This window comes from Halichoeres trimaculatus, unplaced genomic scaffold (assembly GCF_033239565.1).
Source record: "Halichoeres trimaculatus isolate MK-OKI-2021-1 unplaced genomic scaffold, fHalTri1.1 fHalTri1_scaffold_9, whole genome shotgun sequence".
Taxonomy (NCBI): Eukaryota; Metazoa; Chordata; class Actinopteri; order Labriformes; family Labridae; genus Halichoeres; species Halichoeres trimaculatus.
In genome coordinates, this window is record NW_027437188.1 from 34495120 (window position 1) to 34517498 (window position 22379).

General features: G+C 41.6%; 1 protein-coding gene across 2 annotated transcripts; it reads right to left on the reverse strand.

Moving 5' to 3' along the window:
• Positions 1-3321: 3321 nt before the first annotated feature.
• eif4h (eukaryotic translation initiation factor 4h) lies at positions 3322-21903 on the reverse strand. Of its 2 annotated transcripts, XM_074680139.1 has the most exons (8): positions 21770-21903; positions 13685-13890; positions 9850-9914; positions 9515-9611; positions 8299-8385; positions 7322-7453; positions 5501-5616; positions 3322-3781 (listed from the first exon to the last, which is right to left on the reverse strand). In XM_074680139.1, the coding sequence occupies exons 1-8, from the start codon at positions 21832-21834 to the stop codon at positions 3776-3778; spliced, it is 774 nt and encodes a 257-aa protein (XP_074536240.1). In that variant the 5' UTR covers positions 21835-21903; the 3' UTR covers positions 3322-3775. The 2 variants fall into 2 exon arrangements, with proteins under 2 accessions (XP_074536240.1, XP_074536241.1); XM_074680140.1 differs by lacking the exon at positions 8299-8385.
• Between the last annotated feature and the right edge of the window lie 476 nt (positions 21904-22379).

A 22379-nucleotide genomic window follows, 5' to 3' on the forward strand; every position in this document is an offset into this window, starting at 1 on the left:
ATTTATTCAACTGCCGACTTGCCAGTTTATTATACATGCTTGACATGAGTAAGGTTAAATTATCAATTAGTGTTATAAAATTTAAGTATTGTTTTATAAATTTTTATTTATTTATTTTTTGAAAAATGTAGAAATCTTTGCATTTTATTGCAGATTTTTTTTAAACTTAATTTTTTTTGCTATTATTTGTGGTTTTGCAAAGATTTGCATTTTTTTAAATCTTTGCTAAATTTTTTCTTGTCTAAAATGTTTGAATTTTTTTGCAAAATTTTTGAATAAAACTTTTGCATGATTGTCAAAGAATTTAGAACGTGCAATTTTTTAAGATATTAACTTTTTTGAAATTTTTGCAATTTTTTTTCATTTCAGTTTATTTGTAATTTTTGTAAATGTTTAGAAAACAAAAAAAACTGACAAAGCATATACAGTTGAAAATGTACAGTAGAGTTTGCGAAAAAAAAAAATGCAAAAATTACAGAATTTAGCAAAATTTGCCAAAATTTCCAAAATTATAAACCGTACTTAAATTTTTAAGTAGTTTTTGTGTCTCCTAAATGACTTTAATCCAGCTAAGCTGAGGCAAAATGGCTCCTGTTAAAGTACAGGTTGCAGACCCCTGGTCTAGAGTTTCTCTTGACTCCACAGATTGACTGGGGGGTTCCGGTCCAAGCTTGGTCATATCAATAGTCAGGTTTACATGCAGACATTTTTTACTGAGTGGAAGTCATTCTGATTGAAGATCTCAGGTCAGCTGATTACACAGTGTTTACATGTGCCACAACACTTAATCAAAACAGTCATTTAACAAATGTGACACGCACAGACCTATGAAAACATCATGTAATTATCAAAGATAGAGGTGTAAAGATAGAGGTGAGCTCCTACTGGAAGCACTGGAGAGAAGAAGACGTAGAGTAGAGGGTCTTTCTGTTGCTGCCTTGCAATATTTGCTTGTTCTGCCAAGTATATCCAACTCATCATTACAGGAAGTAGCTATTGGCTGACCCAGAAGTTGGTAAAAGTCATCTCCACACTTGCATATTCACAAGCAAGAGACAGGAAGCGTGTAAAGAACGCTGTAAATATGCCTATACATGTTCAGGGTTTGTCCGCCTGTGAGTGATTTGGTTAAGGGAGGGGCACACAGCAGCACCATAGACTGTAAAAAAAAAATGGACGTCATCTTGCTCGGCTAAAAGTGAGGTCTCGACAAAAACTGCTCTCCCTGGTGGCTGGCTGCAGTATGGGTCAAAAAATTCATCTCCCATTCATTCCAGATGGGCTGTGGTCAAACTTTAAAAATTAATACACCTCATAGAAATGTTTCTCACGTCTGGTGATGTGGTGATTTGAAGATGTCATTTGGCTGCCTTGTATTCAGGTCCTCTTTTTTCGGAAAAGTTACATTTCATTAGTTATAGGAGGTTAAAAACAAGATTTTACGTCACGTTTAACGATAATTAACGATAATACTATTTTTGTCACCCGGCTCCACTCAGATTCTCCCAGAATCCCTCACAGACTCTGGCTGCACAACTGCTTCAATGGCGGTACCTGTGACGGTGGAATCTTGGCTTCAAAACTGTACAATGATAAATGGCGGAGCCACACAGTCCACTCTATATACAGTCTATGGGCAGCACCTGCTGCTCATTTAAAAAGGTAAGCTCTCCAGAAAGGCAAAAGATTTTTTGCTGGACACTTTTTTGAAAAAAGTCCCCAGAAGGGGTCTGAGGAGTTGTTCAAACTGGTTCTGCCCATGAGCGTTCAGTCCACCGAAAACACAGGTGGGAATGAGCCTGATTTCACTGTTCACCTGACAAAATTTTGGATTAAATGAAATTCTATTCAGTTCCAGTCTGTTTATTCTGATTGAGATGTTTATATTGAGCATTTTTGTTTGGCTTCCAACCCCATTCTAATCCCAGCTATCAAATTTAACCAGCTTCAGGTATTTTGGCGCTGTGGGTAGGAGCCAAGTCCTGCTTTCAAGTTTCCTGGTGAACGTCTGCCTGGACTGTGGACTTCAGAAAACAGAGTGGTCCATCAGCAGAAGATGAAATCAATGAAAAAAAAAAAAAAGCCTAGAGTTCACTTATTCAGTTGAACTACTGAAACAAACAAGCTCTTCCACCAAACTCTCTTTTCCCTTATTTACAGCTGAGGATTGGGCGTTTCCAACAAGTAGTCCAGTTTGGATCACTGCAGTTGGTATGGGTCGGATCGGTAAGGCCTGAACCACATGTATATGGATATTTTTTTGGTCGGGTATCTTTGTCCTCGTTTAAAAAAAATCTCTGTCCACACCACAGAAATATCTCTGTCCACACGAAGAGGCCAAACTGAAAACGATCGCCTCTGAAGCCTGCAATGCCATGCCTAGCCAATAAGTGGCAGGTTAGCAAAATGTGAAAACCATAGAAGAAGAACGTTATGAGCATGCGCAGTCAAACAGTGACTTGTTGCTAGGCGCTTGACGTCATCGCGTCAACACCAGCTCCGTTTAACACCGCTACACGGATCCACTCAGCCGGATATTTATTTATTTATTCACTTCTTCAACCATTTTTAAAAATCTCTGTTTATGTGGGTGAAATCGCCGTGTTCGTGTGGTTGAGAGGCCCAATCGGACAGAAAAATGTGCGTATAGGAATATATCCGTATACATGTGGTTCAGGCCTAAAGCTGTTTTTTGCCAACCCTGCTTTTCTTCGTAGGCATTGTGTAAGCTGGATGCTAATAGCCACGTTAGCTATATAATAATGCGACAGCATAGCAGCGCAACACAGTGTACCCCGCTAATGAATCCAGCGAAGAAGAAAAACGCGACACAGGAAACAAAGTGCAACGATGGGAAACATCCAGAACTTTGTCTTTTCTGTGATTGGCTCTTTGTTTATTTCAGAGAAGGCTGTGTGCCGCCAGGAGAAACAGGAAGTGACTTTTCTTTCCACCAATCAAAGGACTTCAGTGTTTCTAGCTCCACCGGCACCAAAGATCGGTATGTCTGACACCCCAACAGAAGGGTACCAAAAAGTGGGATGGTACAAGTCGGTAATTTGGGGACCTGTACCGCTTTTAGCCAAAATTCTTGCCAGAATGAGACGAACCAAACTGAACCGCCTGGTGGAACCAGGTCTACAGATTTGAGGTGATGTCTCAGAGCCGAGGGAGAAGCAGCTGGGGTTTTGTGTCGTGTCGGGTGAAAAGATAAAGAAAGCGGCTGGACGGAGAAAAGAAGAGGCGTTTGAGAACGAGCTTTATTGTTTATTCTTTCTTTATGAAGAAAAAAACAAATGCCCCCCCCCCACCCCGCCCTGAAATCAAACACATTCTGCTGACGTGTGACGAAGATGATGATGATGATAGTTTTATTGCCATAAACAGTGTAGGAAAAATTTAACAACAAAAAAAGTTAAAACAGCCGTTTTTTTATTCTATAGTACAGTGAAGCAAATCAAACTGTTTATCAGCGACACGGACGAGCCAAACCACCCACTGAAGGTTTAAACACTGTTCACCTGATCCACACAGAGCTCACCTGGACCAGGTGCTCACCTTCTACAGGTACAAGAGCGGGAAATGGATGACGGTCAAGATCAAAGTTCAAAGCACAAACTCAAATAACTTCATGGAACTCTTTGACTTTGAATTTTACAAAAATGTGGATGAAAAAAAAAAAAGCACAAAAACCTTTAAGTTTCTTCTTTACTGTTGGCGACACCACGTGTTAGCGCCACCCTCTGGTCAGGAGTGTGGCTGCTGTTTAAATGAATCAGGGCTGCAAACAAAGACAGATGGAAGAAGGGAAGAGGTGGAGAACAGGAAGAGGTGAAGAAAAAAGGAGGCAGAAGAGAGGGAAAACTTCAAATTAAGCAAAAAACAGGGAAGAACATTTCTCTCCCTGTCTTTCTTTTCCTCCCTTTATCATTTCCTCCCTCTTTCATCCCTTCTTTCTCTTCATGGATACTTTGAGTCATCGTAATAAAAGGTGGAAACACAGTCGCTGATAACAAACGTGACAGTTCATCAAGGGAGCCCGTGAGAGAGATGGAAAAGAAAGGAACGGAGGAATGAGAAAAGGAAACGAGGAACAGATAAAAAGACAGAAAAGACTCTGGGGGAGTTCTTCACCTCCTTCTGTCAGTCCACCAGTGATATCCAATCGAAAACAGCGACGGATAAAGACGTTCACGACATCCATACGTTTTTTCTCTACACCATCTGTTCTTTTTCTTTCCTCACGTTTGGCTCACCGTGTTGGCGCCACCATGTGGTGACAGTCACGTCACGGTGATGACCAATCTGCTCTCCTCTGATTGGATAATTTAGGATTTAAAAAACATGAGCTCAACTGTCTGCAGAGCTAACCAATCAGAGGACTCGAACCCGTGGTGTGTTCAGGGTGTGTGGGAGTTTTATCACTCTCACACACACATACACATACACATACACTCTCAACTGTCCGTCAGTGTTGGGACTGCCTCATCCTCAGCAGGGTCAGTGGTCCCTGTTTTTCCCACTGTACCTGAACACAGCATTAATTTCAGGTTCCAAACAGGAAGTGATGTCACAGTCAGTAAACACAGAACCTCTCAGTCTCAAACCTCCACTCTGATTGGTCAACTTCACAGCTGCCATCAATCAGCATTGCATCATGGGAGCTCACTTTTACCCTTTTTTTTTACCACTTATACCCAAAAAGCTGCTCACACCTGTAGGTGGGCGGAGCCTATCCACAAATACGCTAAGCACCACCCACTTAGGAGGGAAAGGTGATCAAATCAACCAATGAGGGGTCTTTTCAAGCAGATTAGAAAAATGTAAACAACAGCAAAGAAGAAATGTTAAAAATATTCAACGTATGACTCGACCAATCAGGAGGAGGGGGCGTGGCCGAACCTGAACGTCTACAAATACAGAAACAAAAGCTTTACAGGTTTAACGTGTGGGCTTCTTTCTGTTGGCGAGTAAATGGTGGGTGACCTTTGACCCAGCAGCAGAGGAGGGGCGGGGCTACAGGACAGAGCGGGTATGACATCACAGTAAGCAGAGGTGGAGGTGAGGGGGGCGGGGCTGAGAAATCCAAAGTTTGGACATGCATTCACAAGCTGCTCGTTGTGTTTGTGTTACAGATTTATTATCCATCAGAGTGTCAGAGTGTGTTTCTTCTTTGATCTGACTAAGAATAAATATTCTGCTCAAACTGAACTCAAACAGGAAGAAGAAGAAGAAGAAGAAGAAGCAGAAGAAGAAGAAGAAGAAGAGGAGGGCGGCGTCCGCTCGATTGCTGTCAGTCAGGAAGGAATGCTAACTGTGCCGTTTAAACTCATCCTGTTGGCGTTTCTTTCTTTCTTTGTTTGATTTTCCTCCTTAAAGTTCTCTAACTGTTCACTCTCGTCCCCCCCTCCCCCCTCCCTCCCTCCCCCCTGACCACCCGCTCCCCCTCCCTCTGGCCCTCGTGGCCTTCAGTCTCTTAAGCTTTGTCCTTAGGGATCACCTCCTCTCGCGGCTTGGCTCCACCGAAGATGGCGGAGTTCGGGTTGGCGACCTGGTTGAGCGGCTCAGACACGGTCCTGGGCTTCAGCTGCAGCCGAGGCCGCTGTGCGCGCTCCTCTGCGAGAAAAACAAACAAACAAGAAACAGAAGGAAGGGCAGTTACACGCTGATGTGGTGACAGCTTGACTAGAGCCAAAACTGATGCCAAAGCGGCACAAAACGTTGCATAACACCATGAGTGGATCAGCCTCGAGAAGGAGGCAGCGCAATTTATCAGAGGAGCCAAGTTACAAAGTAAAAATACTTTGTTGCCTAACTTTAAAAGAAATTTGTGTCTATATATTTTATCATTTTGTCAGCTGGTTTCCATTCAGTCTTTTTGGTACTTCAACTCTAGTGTGATACAGAGAGAAGAGAAGAATTGTGAACACGCAACCACGTAGAGACAGAAATGACACCCCGCCATGTAAACACAATAGATAACATAAGGCCATCAGGTCTGTTAATTACAAGAACAAGGCAAAGACCTGAGCCCGTGTCCACGTTCAGTCATCAAACTAACAGGAAAATTAGCCCTAACATGGTTATGAAACGGCCCGTTTAGCTGCAGTGTTAGCCGCATGCATGACTGCAAATAATCGGCCGGTTAACAAATTACACCATTAAAGAGACGCAGGTCCAAACTGCAATAAACTTGGCGAGCAGTAACAGTGTGACTGAGAGAAGAACAAGAAATATTTTAAGCGTAAGAAAGGAACTTTAATAACAAGACTTTAAAAGCACATGGACAAACAGCTGTTATCAGTAAGTCAATCATGTAAACAAAGAGAAAAAAAGTTCGGTGATTCTGAACAGAGTAAATGTGTGTGGTGTTTCTGAGCTCACAGTACAAAACCTCATAAATTCTCCTGAGTTTGTCTGGAGATCCTACATGTAACCGTGTCTGCATTGTTTACATATGAAATCAGCTGTTAGCAGCCTGTAGCATGTCAATGCTAACTGGTGCTAGGCCAGATGTTTCACACAAGGTGAGGAGAATGAGGTGAGGACGACGTGTTGGTTCTCAGGTGTGAGCTAAGAAGTGACGACATGGACCTGTCCTTCCATCCATCGTTGTTGGGAACGTAAGATCTATCTCCAATAAGATGGACGAGCTAGCTGTGCTAACCCAGCAACAGAGGGAATACCAGAAGGCAGAGTAGCATCATAATATTCACAGTCATGGCTAACAGAGCTAACACCAGACACCACCATTAATAAAATATTATGTTCTATTCTATTCTATTCTATTCTATTCTATTCTATTCTACAAGCCTTGGAAGAACCCAGATGTAAAAAAGCAAAGGGAGAATTAAACTTGTAAAACTGACGGCAGTGAGCCTCGCCGGTTTAAGACTTGGATTGTCTCCCTTATCTTATCTGTTCACTGAAAAAACGTCACAAATGCTGTATGGCTACACATCTCCACCAAGGTTTGTCCTCTGTCTTTGCATATTTAGTCTCAAATTGTAGCGTATTGCTGATGTCCACCATTAAACAGCGTAATAGGCGCTGTAATCCTGTCGTTAGTGCCTGTAATGATGGGGTCTTGGTGGTGGGGCTGTTAACCTGACTAATGCATACCCCTAAACAATTTTTTTTAAGCTGTTGGTTCAAACGGTCCGTTTTGTGTGTGTTAACATGGTGACAAATAATAATTCCTCTTAAATCTAAGAAGTTAAGGACTCATAAAGGACAGGTTCAGGTCTAAAACCATCAAAGTGAAGCTCTGACTCAGACTCTGCGGTCAGAACCAGACCAAAGTCTCAACTCTCCGTCTCACCTTCAGACGGTTCCCTGAAGTCTGTCGGTCCTCCGCGTCCCTCCCGGAAGCGAGCCCCTCCGGGGCCGCCCCCCCTCCTGTCCCCGGGGCGACCGCCGCCTCGACCCCGCCCTCCTGCATAGTCATCATAACCTGCAGAGACAGACAGGTGGACAGACAGGTGAGTCGGCAGGCAGACGTGTCCTCAGGTGTCCCACGGCGCCTCCAACCTGCAAGGTGACCGATGAGCATGGGATGGTCCAAGTGAAAGGCATGATGGGGGAAAACGGGGCGTGGTCCAGCAGCTCTTGGAGGCCTGTTTCTCTTTAACATGTGGAGTTAGCTTAGCATCGAACCAGAATTTGGCTGATAAGAGGGGCTCAACCCTTCTTCAGATTAAAAACATGACCCCTTTGGGTTTGTCCTTTCATCTGCCATTTGTTTTACCAAAATTACCCAGAATGCACGTCTCTTAGGATGTTACCAACCCTGTGTTTAGGGACGTTTCCTGAAACAGATCAGAGAAAAAGTTCCTGCTGATGATCTGTAAAATGTTTCAGCAGGTTAAGTAAAAAGAAGAATAAGAAACCCTCATATAAAGACCCACCAACAGGGGGCGCTATGACTGTAACCAAATGTCAACTTAGGGAAAAACAAGAGAAAAAAATGTAAAAACTCTAAAAATCTTTTAAGTTTGTCTCTGTCTTTGATCTGTTTGATTTAAAAACTTTAACCTTATATTTTGATTGAATTTCTGGAGGGTAACAGCGCCACCTTGTGGTTGGTTACAGCAGCCACTTAGCAGCTAGCGTGCTGAATAAATCGTCAGCTGATAGTGTTAGTGAATTTTGAGAGCATTTCATCCTGACGCTGGTTTTAGTTTTTGGTTTTTCCACAGGTTAGTTCAAACTGTGCTGCGTTCTGATTGGCTGCGGCTCAGCACTGTTCTGATTGGTCCGCTGCCATCCAACCTGAGCTGCTGAACTCTTTGACCGCACCTCCTCCTTGGTGGTCGTAGTCGTCACGGTCGCGTCCTCCTCCGCCTCCACCTCCTCCTCTGTGACCTCCTCGAGAACCTCCTCGTCCTGCAGAGGACAGGGGGGAGTTTAACAACGAGAGGCAGGGGGAGGGAGGGGGGAGGAGGAGAGACAGGGAAAAGGAAAGGGGGCTGAACACAAAGAGGAGGAGCAGGAGAAACAGAGAGGGGGTAAAAAGGAGACGGGTGATAACAAAAGCAAGACTAGGAAGAGGAAAGGAAACAAGGAAAGGAAGGGGAGACAGAAAGAAGAGGAGGCAAGAAGGAAAGAAGGACAGGAGAGGAAGGAAAGGGGGGAGAAAAGGAGGGAGGAAATGAGAAAAAAAGTAGGAGGGGAACCAAGGAAAGGAGGAAGAGGATAAGGGAAAGAATCAAGGAAAGGAAGAGGACACAGAAAGTGGATAAGGAAAGGAGGAAGAGAGGGTGAAAAGGAGAGAGGAAACAAAAAAAAAGGAAAAGGGAAAAGAAGGAAAGGAGGAGGAGGAGAGGGGAAGGAATTAAGGTAAGGAAAAGGAGACAGAAAGGAGAGGAGGAAAGGAGAAAAGAAGAAGAAGGAAAGGAGGAAGAGTTGAAAAGAGGAGAGAGGAAATGAGAAAAAAGGGAGGAGGGGAATAAAGGAAAAGAGGAAGAGGAGAAGGGAAGGAATCAAGGAAAAGAAGAGGACACAAAAAGGAAACAAGAAAAGGAGGAAAGAAGAAGAAGGAAAGGAGGAAGAGAGGGAGAAAGGGAGAGAGGAAAAGAGAAAAAGGGTGGAGCATAAATAAGAGAAGGAGGAAGAGTAGAAGGAAAGGAAACAAGAAAAGGAGGAAGGGAAGAAGAAAGAAAACAGGTTGGAGTAAGAAGGGTAGGAAAGGAAACAAGGAGAAAATGAAAGCTTGGGAGGGAAAAAGGGAGAGGAAAAAGAGAGAGAGGAAGGAAAAGAGGAAACCCAGCGGCAGTGGCGCCTCCTTTCGGAAGACGCAGGAATCACAGCACCGAAGAGGCGGAGCTTGTTAGTTGTTCATCAGCCAATCAGAGCAGAGCTGTTAGAGGAGCTACACTGACTGAAGGAGCTTCACACTGTGTGTCTGAACCAATCAGAGAAGGAGGAGGAAAGGGGGCGGGGCTTGAGATGAGCTGATGACAGGATGAAGAGTGACAGGAAGCCCAACACGCAGCAGGTCGGCGTGATACTTTACCTCTCCCGTCGTCTTTCCTGAAGCCGAAGCCGCCGCCTCCTCGCTCTTGTCTCCGCCCCTCTGCGATGTCCACCCTCAGTGACCTTTGATCTAACAACTGTAGGGGTCAAAGGTCACATTAAGGTCACATTAAGGTCAGGCTGGATGAACTCAGATCAGACTAAAGGATGGTACGGGGTCAGAGAAGGGTCAAAAACAGACGCTCAGATCTATCAGGTTCAGACTCTTTTGGCCCCTCTGGGACTCTGTACATCCCTCTCAGGGACTCCTTTAGTCCTTCATGGGGGTCAGTGAAAGCCTGGGACAGAAACTGAGACTCAGACTGAGATACTCACAGCGCCGTCGTACGTCAAAGCTTCTTTTAGAGACTCCAAATCATCAAACTCCACATAACAAAACCCTGAAACAGAGAGACACAGAGGAACCCTGAGTTTACAACACCAGGACCAGGACCAGGACCAGGACAGGGTGTTTAATGGGGATGAATTATTCAGCGTAGACCAGTCTCATCTGACAGACACCTGAGACTCTCTAAGATCTCCACCTGAACCGACTCCAACCTTAACCTCTCAGTTTGAAGACGAATAAAGGAAGATCACCTCAGTCTCAACCACCAACGAAGAAGAGCTTACCTGACAACTGAGGGGGCACAATGAGAAGCTATTTAAAGTAAACAAATTAAAACTCTTAGTTTATAGATTTATTATAAGGATCAAATTCATGCAAATAGACTAAATTTAAAATAATCAAATGGATTTTTTTATGTTAATTTACAGATTTATCCATTTCTGAGTGGAAAACATTTGTTCTCTGGACACTGAATTGCAGAGTCTGCACCTGTCACATTAATGTAGAGTCATCCACAGATCTGTGAGTGAAGAAATTATTTTTAATAATAAAGTGGACATGCGTCAGGACCAAGGCTGTAATAGTTAACTAAAACAAAAAAGGAAAAGGAAAACTAAAATTTAAAATACATTGCAGTTAACTCAAATTAATAAAAACTAAAAAAGAAAACAAAAACGATAAGTAAACTAAAACTGTATCTTGTGTTCATAAAACTAACTGAAACTAACTAAAATTAAAGACAAAATTCCCTTCGTTATAGTTTCTGACAATATTAATAACCTTTAGGATTTAAATTACTCCGACACATTTTCCCAACCAATTTCACGACAGTTTTCGGCAGTTGTCAGCGCCGTACAGCATCATCATAGCAACGTACTGGGACGTGCTTGTTTACTGCACTGACTGGCTGTGCTCTGTGCTGCAACAAAACGTAGAGGAGCAATGAATCAGAGCATCTGCAAAAGTTAAATTGTTACAGAGTACAAGTTTTTTTTTTTTTATTGAAGCTCTTATTATATTCTTTTTTTCACAATTTATGTTAATATTATTTTTATGTAATTTATGTTTATATTTTTTATATACAGTTTATATTATTTTCATGTGTTCAAGGCAGCAGCAAACACTTCAGTATCAGCAGTGACTGAGCAGTGAGCACTATGTTGGACTTGAAAACAAACTGTATTACAAAATATTTACTCTGACCTTTTTGAATCCTGCACCTGGTTGATAAGGTATGAAAAACTAAAACTAAACTGAAACTAAACTAAAACTAAGCCTTGTTGCAAAAATCAAAACTATATAAAAACTAGAATGCCCGCTCTTAAACTTATTAAAACTAAACTGTAATGGAAAATAAAATGTCAAAACCAACTAAAACTAAACTATAATGACAAATCCAAAACTATTATATCCTTGGTCAGGACAGTAGTTACAGTTTCTTACTATACAGATGGATTTTAGAAACTGTTTGGGGGAATCTGCCACTACAGTCACAATGTTACAGAAATAAAGTCTCTATAGAGTCACAAAACAGTCGAAACGCTATGAACTAAAAGTTGCAACTGAGTCTTAGGATGCAGTCACACCGGCAAACCGTACAGTGCTTAAGCAGTTCACTTCATGCTTGAGCACAAACTGCGACTGCTCCTCTTGACAGTTATTTAAAAAAATAGCGAGGTGTTAGAGGCTGTGTCTGACCAAAACAACTGAAGGCGCATTTTTGCTTAACGTTACGAACAGATACGGATGCGTAAGGAGCAGTGGCGGCTGCTGGTCAGTCAAGGAGGGGAGGCTCATTTATTTCCGGCCTGCATCATAAATTTGTTTATCCAATTAAACGTAAATTCTACCCTCTGTTCCTTTTCAAGAAAATGATCTGTGACCCTGTCGTACCAACCAGGTGTTTTTTCCAGGTATTTTACCACCGTTCTCTAAATGGCCAGCAGAGCTAGACTGTTTAAACGGCCCCGGCTCATTGAGTCGCTGGTGTAAGACTTTAAACGGGAGAAGCTCCTCTCTACACCTGCAGGCTGTAAGTGTGAGTGACAGGGGGAGAAGCTCCACAGCTGTAGCTGTATCTGCTTATTGGTGAAAAGAGAAAGAATCTTTAAACACAACGCTCGTCGTTTTAAAGAAAAGTAAACTCACTGGGGATCGATAAAGCCTCTGGATAAACATGCTCTGGTGGAGGGTTGTACGTCAAAATCGCTGACTGGCTCATTTCACTGTCAATCAAAAAGGGATTCGGCCTCAGGCAGATCATCCAATCATCATGCAGAAGCCCAGCGTCCAGGCCAGCCCACTGCCTCATAGACCCCCAGAGACGCTGAGCGTCCGATGGGCGGGACAAAGCCCAGCGTTTATCCAATGACCGTCCAGTTTCCACAGTGGAACAACCCACTCTACGCTTCCCCGCTGAAGTCAGAAGACGCTCAGCGTCCGACTGTGTTAAAGCGCTGAGACGCTGCGGGGATGAATGAGAAGGAGGTGGAGCCAGTTACCTGTGATAGGAGCTGATTCTGAACAAAAGATGAAGGAATTCTAGCTCAGATTTTATAAATGAAATGTTCACACAGCAGAACATATCAACACTTTTTTGGGGGACATTTTAGGGGAAGCTGAGCTTCCCTTGCAGACTTAGAGCAATCGCCACTGGTAAGGAGCTTTCCGTCCGTATTTCTGCACGTTTCCATGAAGCTTACAAATACGAACCAAACAGAGCAGTACCACTGGAAACCATGGGGGGCAGTGTTGCTGTTACTACCTGATGCGTAGCTTTAGTGAAACACCAAGAAGAAATAACAATGGCAGAACTTTCAGGATATATTTAACTGCCTCACCAAGCTCTGCCTGCTACAAGGCTGCCTCCGTTTTTGTCTTTAATGCAAGTGATACATTATTAACCCCTCCTCCACAGTGGCCATGTTTGTTTTTGAGTTTAGTTGTCAAACTTTTGACCCTTGGCTGCGCCCACTGGTGGATGTATTGATTAACTGCAATGCCAATGCAAAGGACGTACAGAAGTACATGGGCAGTGACAGTGACATCGTTTGAAGCAGACGAATACATTGTAGAGAGGAGGAATGTGCCTTTAACGTAAGCTAAAAGTCTTAAGTTGCAGCGCTGCTCTCTGTGTCTCATAGTGCTGACTCTGATAAGATCATGCTTCATGTAAACAGAGGTTTCATGTTTGGACAGCCAGTGTGACCGCACCCTTTATGCTTACACTGAGTGGAAATAAACCTGTGATTTTATAACACTAAACGTAAATTAAGGCTCTAACGTTCTGACATTGAGGTGGAAATAAAATTTTGTTTAAGAAAATTAAATCAAATAAATAAAATTAGTCCATTATTTCAAGATTAAAACGGGAAACAAAGTCTGTAAACTTTAAAGGTTTGATCCAGAGTCGTATTCTCGAATTGTAGTTGAAATAAAGTAGAAATGTTATGAGATATTCATAATACATAATAAGATACAGTTTTATTTTCAAAGATTTAAGTCTGAATTAATTCCTAATATTACAAGATGACTTTTGAAAAAGACAGTGACCATGGAATTGAGTTTAAATTTTAAGAGGTTAAACGAAAAATAATCGTAACTTTATTTTTGTAACAAAGAGGCTTTAATCAAACTTTGATTCTATAACCTGACACTGTTTTTTAAACTCTTTCTAAAAATTTAATCCTGTGCTTCACAACTTTTTAACGGCTTTAATCTGTTGAAAATAATCCCCGTCTGAATGTTTGAGCCCTAATCTCCATGTACGGTGTCTCACTTGGACCAAAGTTGAACCCCACACAGGGACTGAAATCCCCTGACCTTTGAACTTGTCTGTCTCTTTGTCTCTGACCAATCGGACGCTGCGGATGTTGAGCTCTTTGAAGATGACGTCGATGTCTCCCTGCACCGTGTTGAACGGCAGGTTCCCCACGTACGCTGTGAAGGGGGGCTCTGACGGCAGCTCCTTCTGCCTCCGGGGTCCTCCGGATCCACCACCGCCACCGCCGCCGCCACCTCCACGGGGCCTGAAGGGGGGAGACAGAGAGCATCATGGGATATGAGGCACAGACGAGAAGTCTTCCTTGGAGTCACTTTGTTAAATTCATATCTTTCTTTTAAACTTTTTAAACAGACCCTGACTTTCTACCTGACCCCCTTCATATAAAAACCACCAGCAGGGGGACCGGATCTGACTTGATCTGGACACTTCTCCTGACGTACAACTCAGTGCACAAACTCACTTCCTGTTCACGGTTTAGTGTCAGGAATGAGTGAAACCAGCTGAAAGGATGAACACAAAGACACAGAGTGGAGCGTCACCGCCCCCTGGTGGTCAGAGAGAGGGTTACACATTAGAGCTCCTCAGCTCAGACAGAGGTGTCCTCGCCTCTGAGGCATCCAGGGTCAGAGGCTGCAGCTGTCTGTGAGTAACACTGTGTGGTTCACCAGTGAAGCTCATAAAGACGGACTCCGACTCCTCCACCTGATGATGCATCCACGCTATAAATCAGCTGACTCCTTCTTTCTAACGACTTCATCACTTCCTCAGAGCGCTGCTGTCCTCCAAACAGAGGCCTGGGCCGTGGTCAAACCCTCCACAGCTGCAGCGTCCTGATCACAGGATACACCAAGACAGATATAAACGGTAATTATACGTATTTATTTACACTTAGTGTCATTTAACGTTTGAATAAAACTCAGTGAAGAACAACAACAGTCACAGTAACAGCAGCTAAAAACCTCAGAGATTAAATATGAGGTAGGGAAGCTCAGGAGCTGTCTGTGGATGTGTCCAAACATCAGGAGGAGAGGATGGTAACCACAGCTCACCTGTCACAGGTAAGGGTCCAGGCTAACAAGAGGTGTAAAAAAAAAATCTCTGAATATTCTTTTTTGGAAAAATAAAAATTCATGTTTTAGCCGAGTTGGAAGTCAAAACTTCCACACCTTCACTGTGGTAGATGGCGCTAAAGAGCGACTCAGCTGTATGTTGCCCATAGCCTGTTTAATAAATATAATCTCAAAACGGAAATATTTCATTTATAAACTTGAATAAAATGTTTTCGGTTTTTTTTGTACTGAGCAAGATGTCAATGTGTTCACTCTATTTTAGTTTGTCTTTATTTCAATCATGTTGACATAAAAATATAAGAAAAATATATGAAAAATAGTATAAGAAAAAATTATAAAAAATAATATAAATAAAAAAATATATATGTATAAAATATATAAACAATATATATAAAAATAAAAAAAATCTCCAACTTATGAAAAGGAGCACCTTCATTCATATAATGTTAAATAAACACATGATCAGGGGAAAAGAAAATACTGTCAGCCAGCATGCCTTTTAGCTTTGCAAGCAAAGCAAACAACAACCAAAGAGCAAATTTACTCAAATAATAGAAAAATAGAAAGGATAAAACAATGTTGTTTTATAATTGATAGTATTTAATTTTTTTTTTTAATTTATTATATCTATTTTACGTCCCTGTATTTGTTTTAATTTACTGGTTGTGATATGTTGTATATTTGGGTCAGTTCGTTAAAAACGATTTTACGTTTAATTTTTTAGAGCATTAGAGGATGACAAAATAATAATTACAGGAACTTTTTTGTGCAATATCAGATTTTTTTGTTTTATGAGAAAACAATGTTTAAACCAATTGGCCACGTCTTTCATCAAATAAATTATTTGTAACATTAGTTTAATGTCACCGTAGTTGAAGTTAAATGAATGTCTGAAACACTGCATTTGACTTTCAGTATTTTAAGAATATAAAATTAAAAAATTTCCAAATAGTTTTGACTTCATTGGTCCTTTTAATTTTGAGTAATATTGCGTAATTTAAAAAACCATCAACTCAATTTTTTTCTTTGTTTATTATGTAGAATATCGCAATATATCAAATTATTTTCCTATGGTGATACTATTGTATTGTGATGCTAGCTCTAAAGCTAACTCAGTGAGCCTGTTATAGGGATGCACTAATTGTGTTTTGAACATAGACTGTAAAAAAAGTGGACGTCATCTTGCTCGGCTCCAAGTGAGGTCGCCACAAAAACTGCTCCCCCTGGTGGCTGGCTGCAGTATAGGTCAAAAAACCATCTCCCCACTCATTCCAGATGGGCTGTGGTCAAACTTTAAAATATTAATACTCCTGGTAGAAATGTTTCTCACGTCTGATTGTTGTGATGATTTGAAGATACCATTTAGCTGTCTTGTTTTCAAGTCCTTTTTTTCCTGAAAAGTTTCATTTTCATTAGTTATAAGAGGTTAAAAATGAGGTTTTACGTCACGTTTAACGATGATTGACAGCTGCTGTTCTGGTGTATTGTTTTCATGGATTGTAAAATATGTCGGGAGGTAGAGTCAAGAAGTGATTAGACTCTCAAAATGAAAAAAAAAAGCCATTATTTGTGGATTCTTAATTTCAGACAATCCAAGACTCCAGTGATGCAGAGACTGGAAGAAGCCTGAAGCTCTGGAGCAGGGCTGAGGACCACAGAGCTCCTGCTCCTGCTGCTCCTCCTCCTCCTCCTCTCTGAGTTTGATAACAGCAACATGAACCGTATGTGTTCGCTCTAACTCTGTTAAAGTATCTGTACATGTAAAATGATCCACAGCAGAGTCCATACATCCATCAATATGAGCTGACCACCAGGTGGATCAGTGACCCCCATCCTGAAAACCTCTCTGCACCTCCAGTCCCGAAAGCTCCTCTGATGTTTACCCACAAATCAAAGGTAAACAAGTCTCTGAAGTCTCTCATCTTCACAGACTGCTCTTCTCTCACCTGGCTCTGACACAGGTGTGGAGTTTAAACCCTTACCGCCTGTAACGACGGGTGAAACGGCTTTAGATCAACTCATTCTGCAGTCACACATCACAACAAGCTAGGCTGGCGTAGCTTCCTGCACCAGGAGACCAGCAGGAAGTGGACCATGCTCTGTACCATGGAGGTGGTGTAGCTTCAAAAAGACGCGTCAAAGACAGAGACTAAATGTTTTTTAGACACAAACACACACTGTACCCATCTTCTTACACACTGCGACGTGTCCTGCCTCACCTCCTGCCGTTTCTCTTTTCACACCAGCAGCACAAAAGAGTCGCTCTGCTTTTAAAGTCTCACTGAATTTTCCCACAATCCTAAGCTCTGAGTCCAGACTGAAACCAGCAGCAGCTCAGAAAGTTTGTCTCACTTCACTCAGAGTTTCTCTTTCTCTCTGATCACCTGAGCAGAGCCTGAGTCAGAAGCAGAGATTTCCGCTCGTCTTTTCTACCAAAATGCAGCTAAATGTTCTGCTCAGGTATCATCCAGGTGTTACAGTGTGTTTTTTTTTTTACCTTTATGTGCTAAAATTCCCTTTTGTTCATTATCATTCCTTGTTTTTTAAAGCCCTTCACCACCTCACATTTCTGACCTCTGAACTTTTCATGTTCCTGATCACTGTCTGAGATCCTCTTGATCAGTGGTCTCCAAACTATGGCCCGTGGGCCAGATACGACCCACCTCTACATTTTTCCTGGCCCCCTGAACAAAACCAGAGGCGCATTATTGTTATTTTTTTTTTTCAGTCTGGCCACGTGATCGAGACTTACACATACACAGAACTTAACTTGCTATTCCACTCTTCTACAGTTGGTGCCCTATCTGAAACCCCTCCCTTAAAAAAAATAATAAATCCTGTTATACAACCATACTGCTAGTGAAATGTATTGTGCTGGGAGGTGTTGTATCACTTAGTTCGGTTTCTTAGCCTGCTTGCTTTCTGGTTTTCACAGTGAAGTTAATGAGAGAGAGCTGCAAACAGTGGTGTCAACAAGAAAGTTAATATTTCATGGTATTTTTTTCTGTGAAAAACCTGAAAAGGGTTATTACGTTATTATTTATTTTACTTATAGTATTTCCTATCAAGATCCTACAAAGGATTATTAATATTTGGTTATGTGTGGCTTTCTGGGAAACAATGAATATTTACGTTTAGAGGTGTCCCAGTCCGATATTAGTGTCGGATATCGGTCCGATATCAGCAAAAAAACAAATATCGGTATCGTATCGGAATGCATCTAAAATCTCCGATACAAGCAGTCCATTCCAGACTCCGCTCCTGCTGTTTTTATTTGATTTATTTAGGTTATTTTCTGGGTTTTCTAATTTATTCTTTATTTTATTCAATTACGAGTATTTTTTATGTTTAATGATAAAATTTCTGTTACCCACTGGTTAATAATAAATGAGTCAGTTTTTCCTCATACCTACTGTTGCTGACTACTGTTCTTTGTTTGAATAATATCACTTAATCAAGCCTTTTCTAACATGACAGACATACTACAAAATAAGTAATAAAAGTATGCATGTTTAATGCTGATATCGTATCGGATTAATATCGGTATCGGCTAATACTCAATGCTGCAGTATCGGTATCGTATCGGAAATGAAAATGTAATATCGGGACATCCCTATTTACGTTTGGACACCTCTGTGATCATCACACTTTTTTTTTTAACTAACTGACCCTAGCTCCCCATCAGAGAAGGGAAAAGTTGTTTGGCCCTGACGGGAAAAAGTTTGGGGAGCCCTGCTCTTGATGCTCGGCCTGTAACCAAAGCTGAACCAAGTTTTACATCTAGGTCCCAAAGATGATCTTAGGTCAGCTAATTCAGGGTAACTAAAGGTTTCAGGGAGTCTAATTTGAGACTTTTAGGAACCTTTTAATGCCACTAGGTGATGGCTGGGGGAGACTGCTGTATTACAGTCCTAACGGACGTCGTCCCATAGAGGTAGAGGGGCTAGCTAGCATGCAGACAACAATTTCTGTCAGAAGCAAGTAAGAAAGTAGCTTTTCTACATCTCCTTCTCAAAACGTCCCCCTTTGAGTAATGCATGAAGCATTTTTAATGAATGTAAGACATTTTAAGGCTTTATTCTATGACCTGTTTTAACCAAGTGGTCCGGTTTAGATCAGTACAGTTTGGTACGGGTTGGATCAGGTCGGTGTGTTTCCAGAGCCAAATGACGCCATAGCAGCGCAAACTAGTGCACCCCGCTAGTAAATCCAGCAAAGAAAAAAACGCCACAGCGTAAACAAAGAGCAATAATGGAAGACATTTATAAATTTGTCTTCTTTGTGATTGGCATGTGGCTCTTTGTTTTGCTCCGGATTTGAAAACCTGTCCTGTTTAATCAAAGGAAACCCTACAAAATGTGTGCCGTACCGAGACGAACCAAACTGAACCGCTTGGAGGAAATTAGGGACAGATTGATTATCAGCTGGGCCGATTATCAGGAACCATATTTGACATTTTGGGGCAAATCGGCAGCGGCCTTTTTTTAATCCAACAGCCGATAGGAAACCCATAAAACTGTGTTGTTTTGACTCTGCTGCTTCTCTGCACATAATTTCTCCCTGTCTAAATATGGAAGCCCTAGATGGTCATTAAAAATCAGTCACGTAAAACCAAACAGAAACATTAATTCAACTGCATTACATGCCTGTAAAAGCGAGCACAAGCTCAATTTTGTCCAGATTTATCGCAGTTACAAAGATATTTTTGAAAACTTTAGCTATTTATTTTAATTAAGTTTTCAGTTAACTTTATAAAATATGCTGCTAAGCCTGGGAGCTGTTTAATAAACATATGCTTGAAGGCATTTGAATGCAGTTAAATGTTGGAGTTTGTATTGTTCAACTTTTTTACGCCAATATTTTCACTTTGTCTGCAAATGACTATCAGCTTTAAATATGGGCTATCAGCCTCCTTGCCTACTAAGAATCAGTATCGGTATCGGCCCAACAAAATCCATATCGGTCTATCTCTAGTGGAAATGTGCCAAAGATGATTTTTTATCAGCCAATTATCTATTTTCATAGAAAACTGTTTTATTCTAAAATTTTCTCTGAGCAGCTGATATTTTATTTATATTCCTACAGTTTTAAAACAACTTTCTGTGTCGTAAAGGTGCATTACACATAAATTTTATCATTTATTATCTCTGGTACTGAAAGCAAAGCTTCTTCAGTCATTTCTTTTCTGTCGAACATGGAAGGTTTAATATCTTACATTTCAATAAGTGAAGGAATGCAACCAGCATCTTCCTTCTTTTTGTCACTTGATCTGTTGGTTTATGAACTAATTACATTTAAAATCAATCACATAGATCTGTAAACAATGAGCACTCCCTCAGGTGTCAGGTGGCTGTGATTTAATTTGACTACAACAAATCCTCATGTCACCATCAATGAACATCACAAACAAACAAAGAGAAGTTTCACAAAAGAAAAAGTTTTCTACAATGCTACAAAACTTTATCAATACGAATGCAGCAGCTTTCCTATTTCCTGTCTGTCTCTTTAGCACACCTGGCTCACAGACGCTCAGGATTAAAGAGAAGATTCACAATGAAAACATCATCATGGGACATTATCTGACTCATTGTGGCTGATTGAAACATGTCTCGTTAAGGCGTTTTGGATTACGATCGCAGCTTTTGTTGATGTCTGAAGTGGGGCCTTCTGACAGGTCTGTAGTTTTTCTGGTTGTTGGAGTTAAAGTCAAATCGTTTTGATCCTCCGCCGTCTGTTCCAGACACTTTAAAACATTTCCAAACAGCAGACACGTTGAAGCTCGCTGCAGGCACGCGTCAGCATGCATATCAATCGATCGACCACATCTGTTATGACCAACCATAGCTTTATGGGCTCATACTGATATCATACGTCTCTATGTGAGATGTGGTCACATCAATCACAGTGTGGAGAAGTAATACGCATTTCAACCCTTAACTACTTCACTATGGGACTTTTACTCTGGACTTCAGCTTTGTTTATCATACCAAATTAGGTCTTCTCAGACTTTTACACAGTCACTGTGATTTTCTCTGACTCTCTCAGAATCAAACCGGTTTTTCAGCTACCTGCCATTAACATGTTCTTCTTCTGCTGTTCTATAATCAGTAGCTTTCAGGGATGATACAGTCACCTTGTGCTTCATTTGCAGCCAGGTGCTCCTGAAAATAATGAATAAAATATTGTTTCAGCTGTCATAAGGGAATAGATCACCTTGATGTAAATAGGGATAGTTCACATAATGAGTTCAATTAAAGCAGCCCCTCCTCTCAGAGCTGGGGTGACTTTTGTTGTGATTTTGAACATAATCTGACAGATTGATAATATTGACAGTCTTTAACATCCAATTATTACATTTAGAGATATTAAACTTAAGCTCTGTCTCATGTAATCTGACTATAATGATTTAAACTGACGTTTTCTGACTTCCAGGAGGAGCTGCAGACACCCTGTGGAGCTGATCAACGTATTTTAACTGATCGCTCTGTTGTCACTTATTAATCACATTAATCAGCATCAGTCAGAGCAGAAACCAGCAGCTAACCAGCTCACAGTCACAGAAAGCAGACCCAGTCAGAGAGCAGCAGCGCAGATCGCTCTCCAGCCTCATGTTTGTTCCTCTGGATGAATCAGAATCTGCGGACACATGATGCAGCCATGCGGGCAGTCTGCAGCCGCAGCACCGCCACCACCTCCACCTGCTGCGGCCTCCTGTCCCGCTGCATCCTGGGGCCCGCATCCCCGTCACAAACCCTGAACACATCCTCGTTAGTTTTCCACCGAGCCCCGCTCTGATCTCCGCCACATGGGTCCGTTTATGTCGTTAGCCGCATGCTAACATTTAGCCTGTCTGGTACGGGACCGCGGTGTTTCCTAGCCGCTCCTCCCACCGCCCCCCCTGCTCCTGTCCGGTCAGCTCAACAAGCGCCAGCCGGGACGAGCTCCGGGGCCTGGACGCCAGCACCGCGGCTCGTGGCGGACTGCAGCCGGGGACACGGCCCCAGACCGGCCGGGTTTCTACTAGAGAGGGAACCATGAGGAGCGGGGACTCACCCTCTGCCGCTCCCGAAGCTGCCGTAGGCCCGGTCCCGGTCATCATAGCTGTCGTAGTCCGCCATTACTGCTGCTGTGTGTCGGAGGAGGAGGTCCTACACGTCACACACTGACCGAGTACAGCTGTCCTCAGAGCGCCTGACCGGGAATAATAACACCTTTAAAAAAATATGATCTTTGACTCCTTCACTATTAATCATACTGTTAACCTAACACACAAAGTGCATGTATTTATAAATATAACAAGTAATAACAATAAAACAGTGATTAGAATTATATTTAAAGTATCAAGTTTTATTATTCCGTATCGCCATTCCTGATTAATTTTGTTGTTTATAATTATTGCTGACTGTTTTTACTGTGTTTTTTTTAAATGTTTTTCCAGTTTTTATCGTCTTTATTAATGTTTTTATTTTTATTTTTACTTCTGTGCACTTTGAGATTTCCCCACAAATGTAAGGTGTGTTATGAATAAAATCCATTTTTTACCATATAATTATAATTAAGTGTAAATTTTACTTTGAAATATAAGAAGGAGAAGTTCCCTGGGTGAAATGATTATAATTTTTGAATTATTTAAATTCCAAAAATTGTGTAAAAGAAAAAAAAA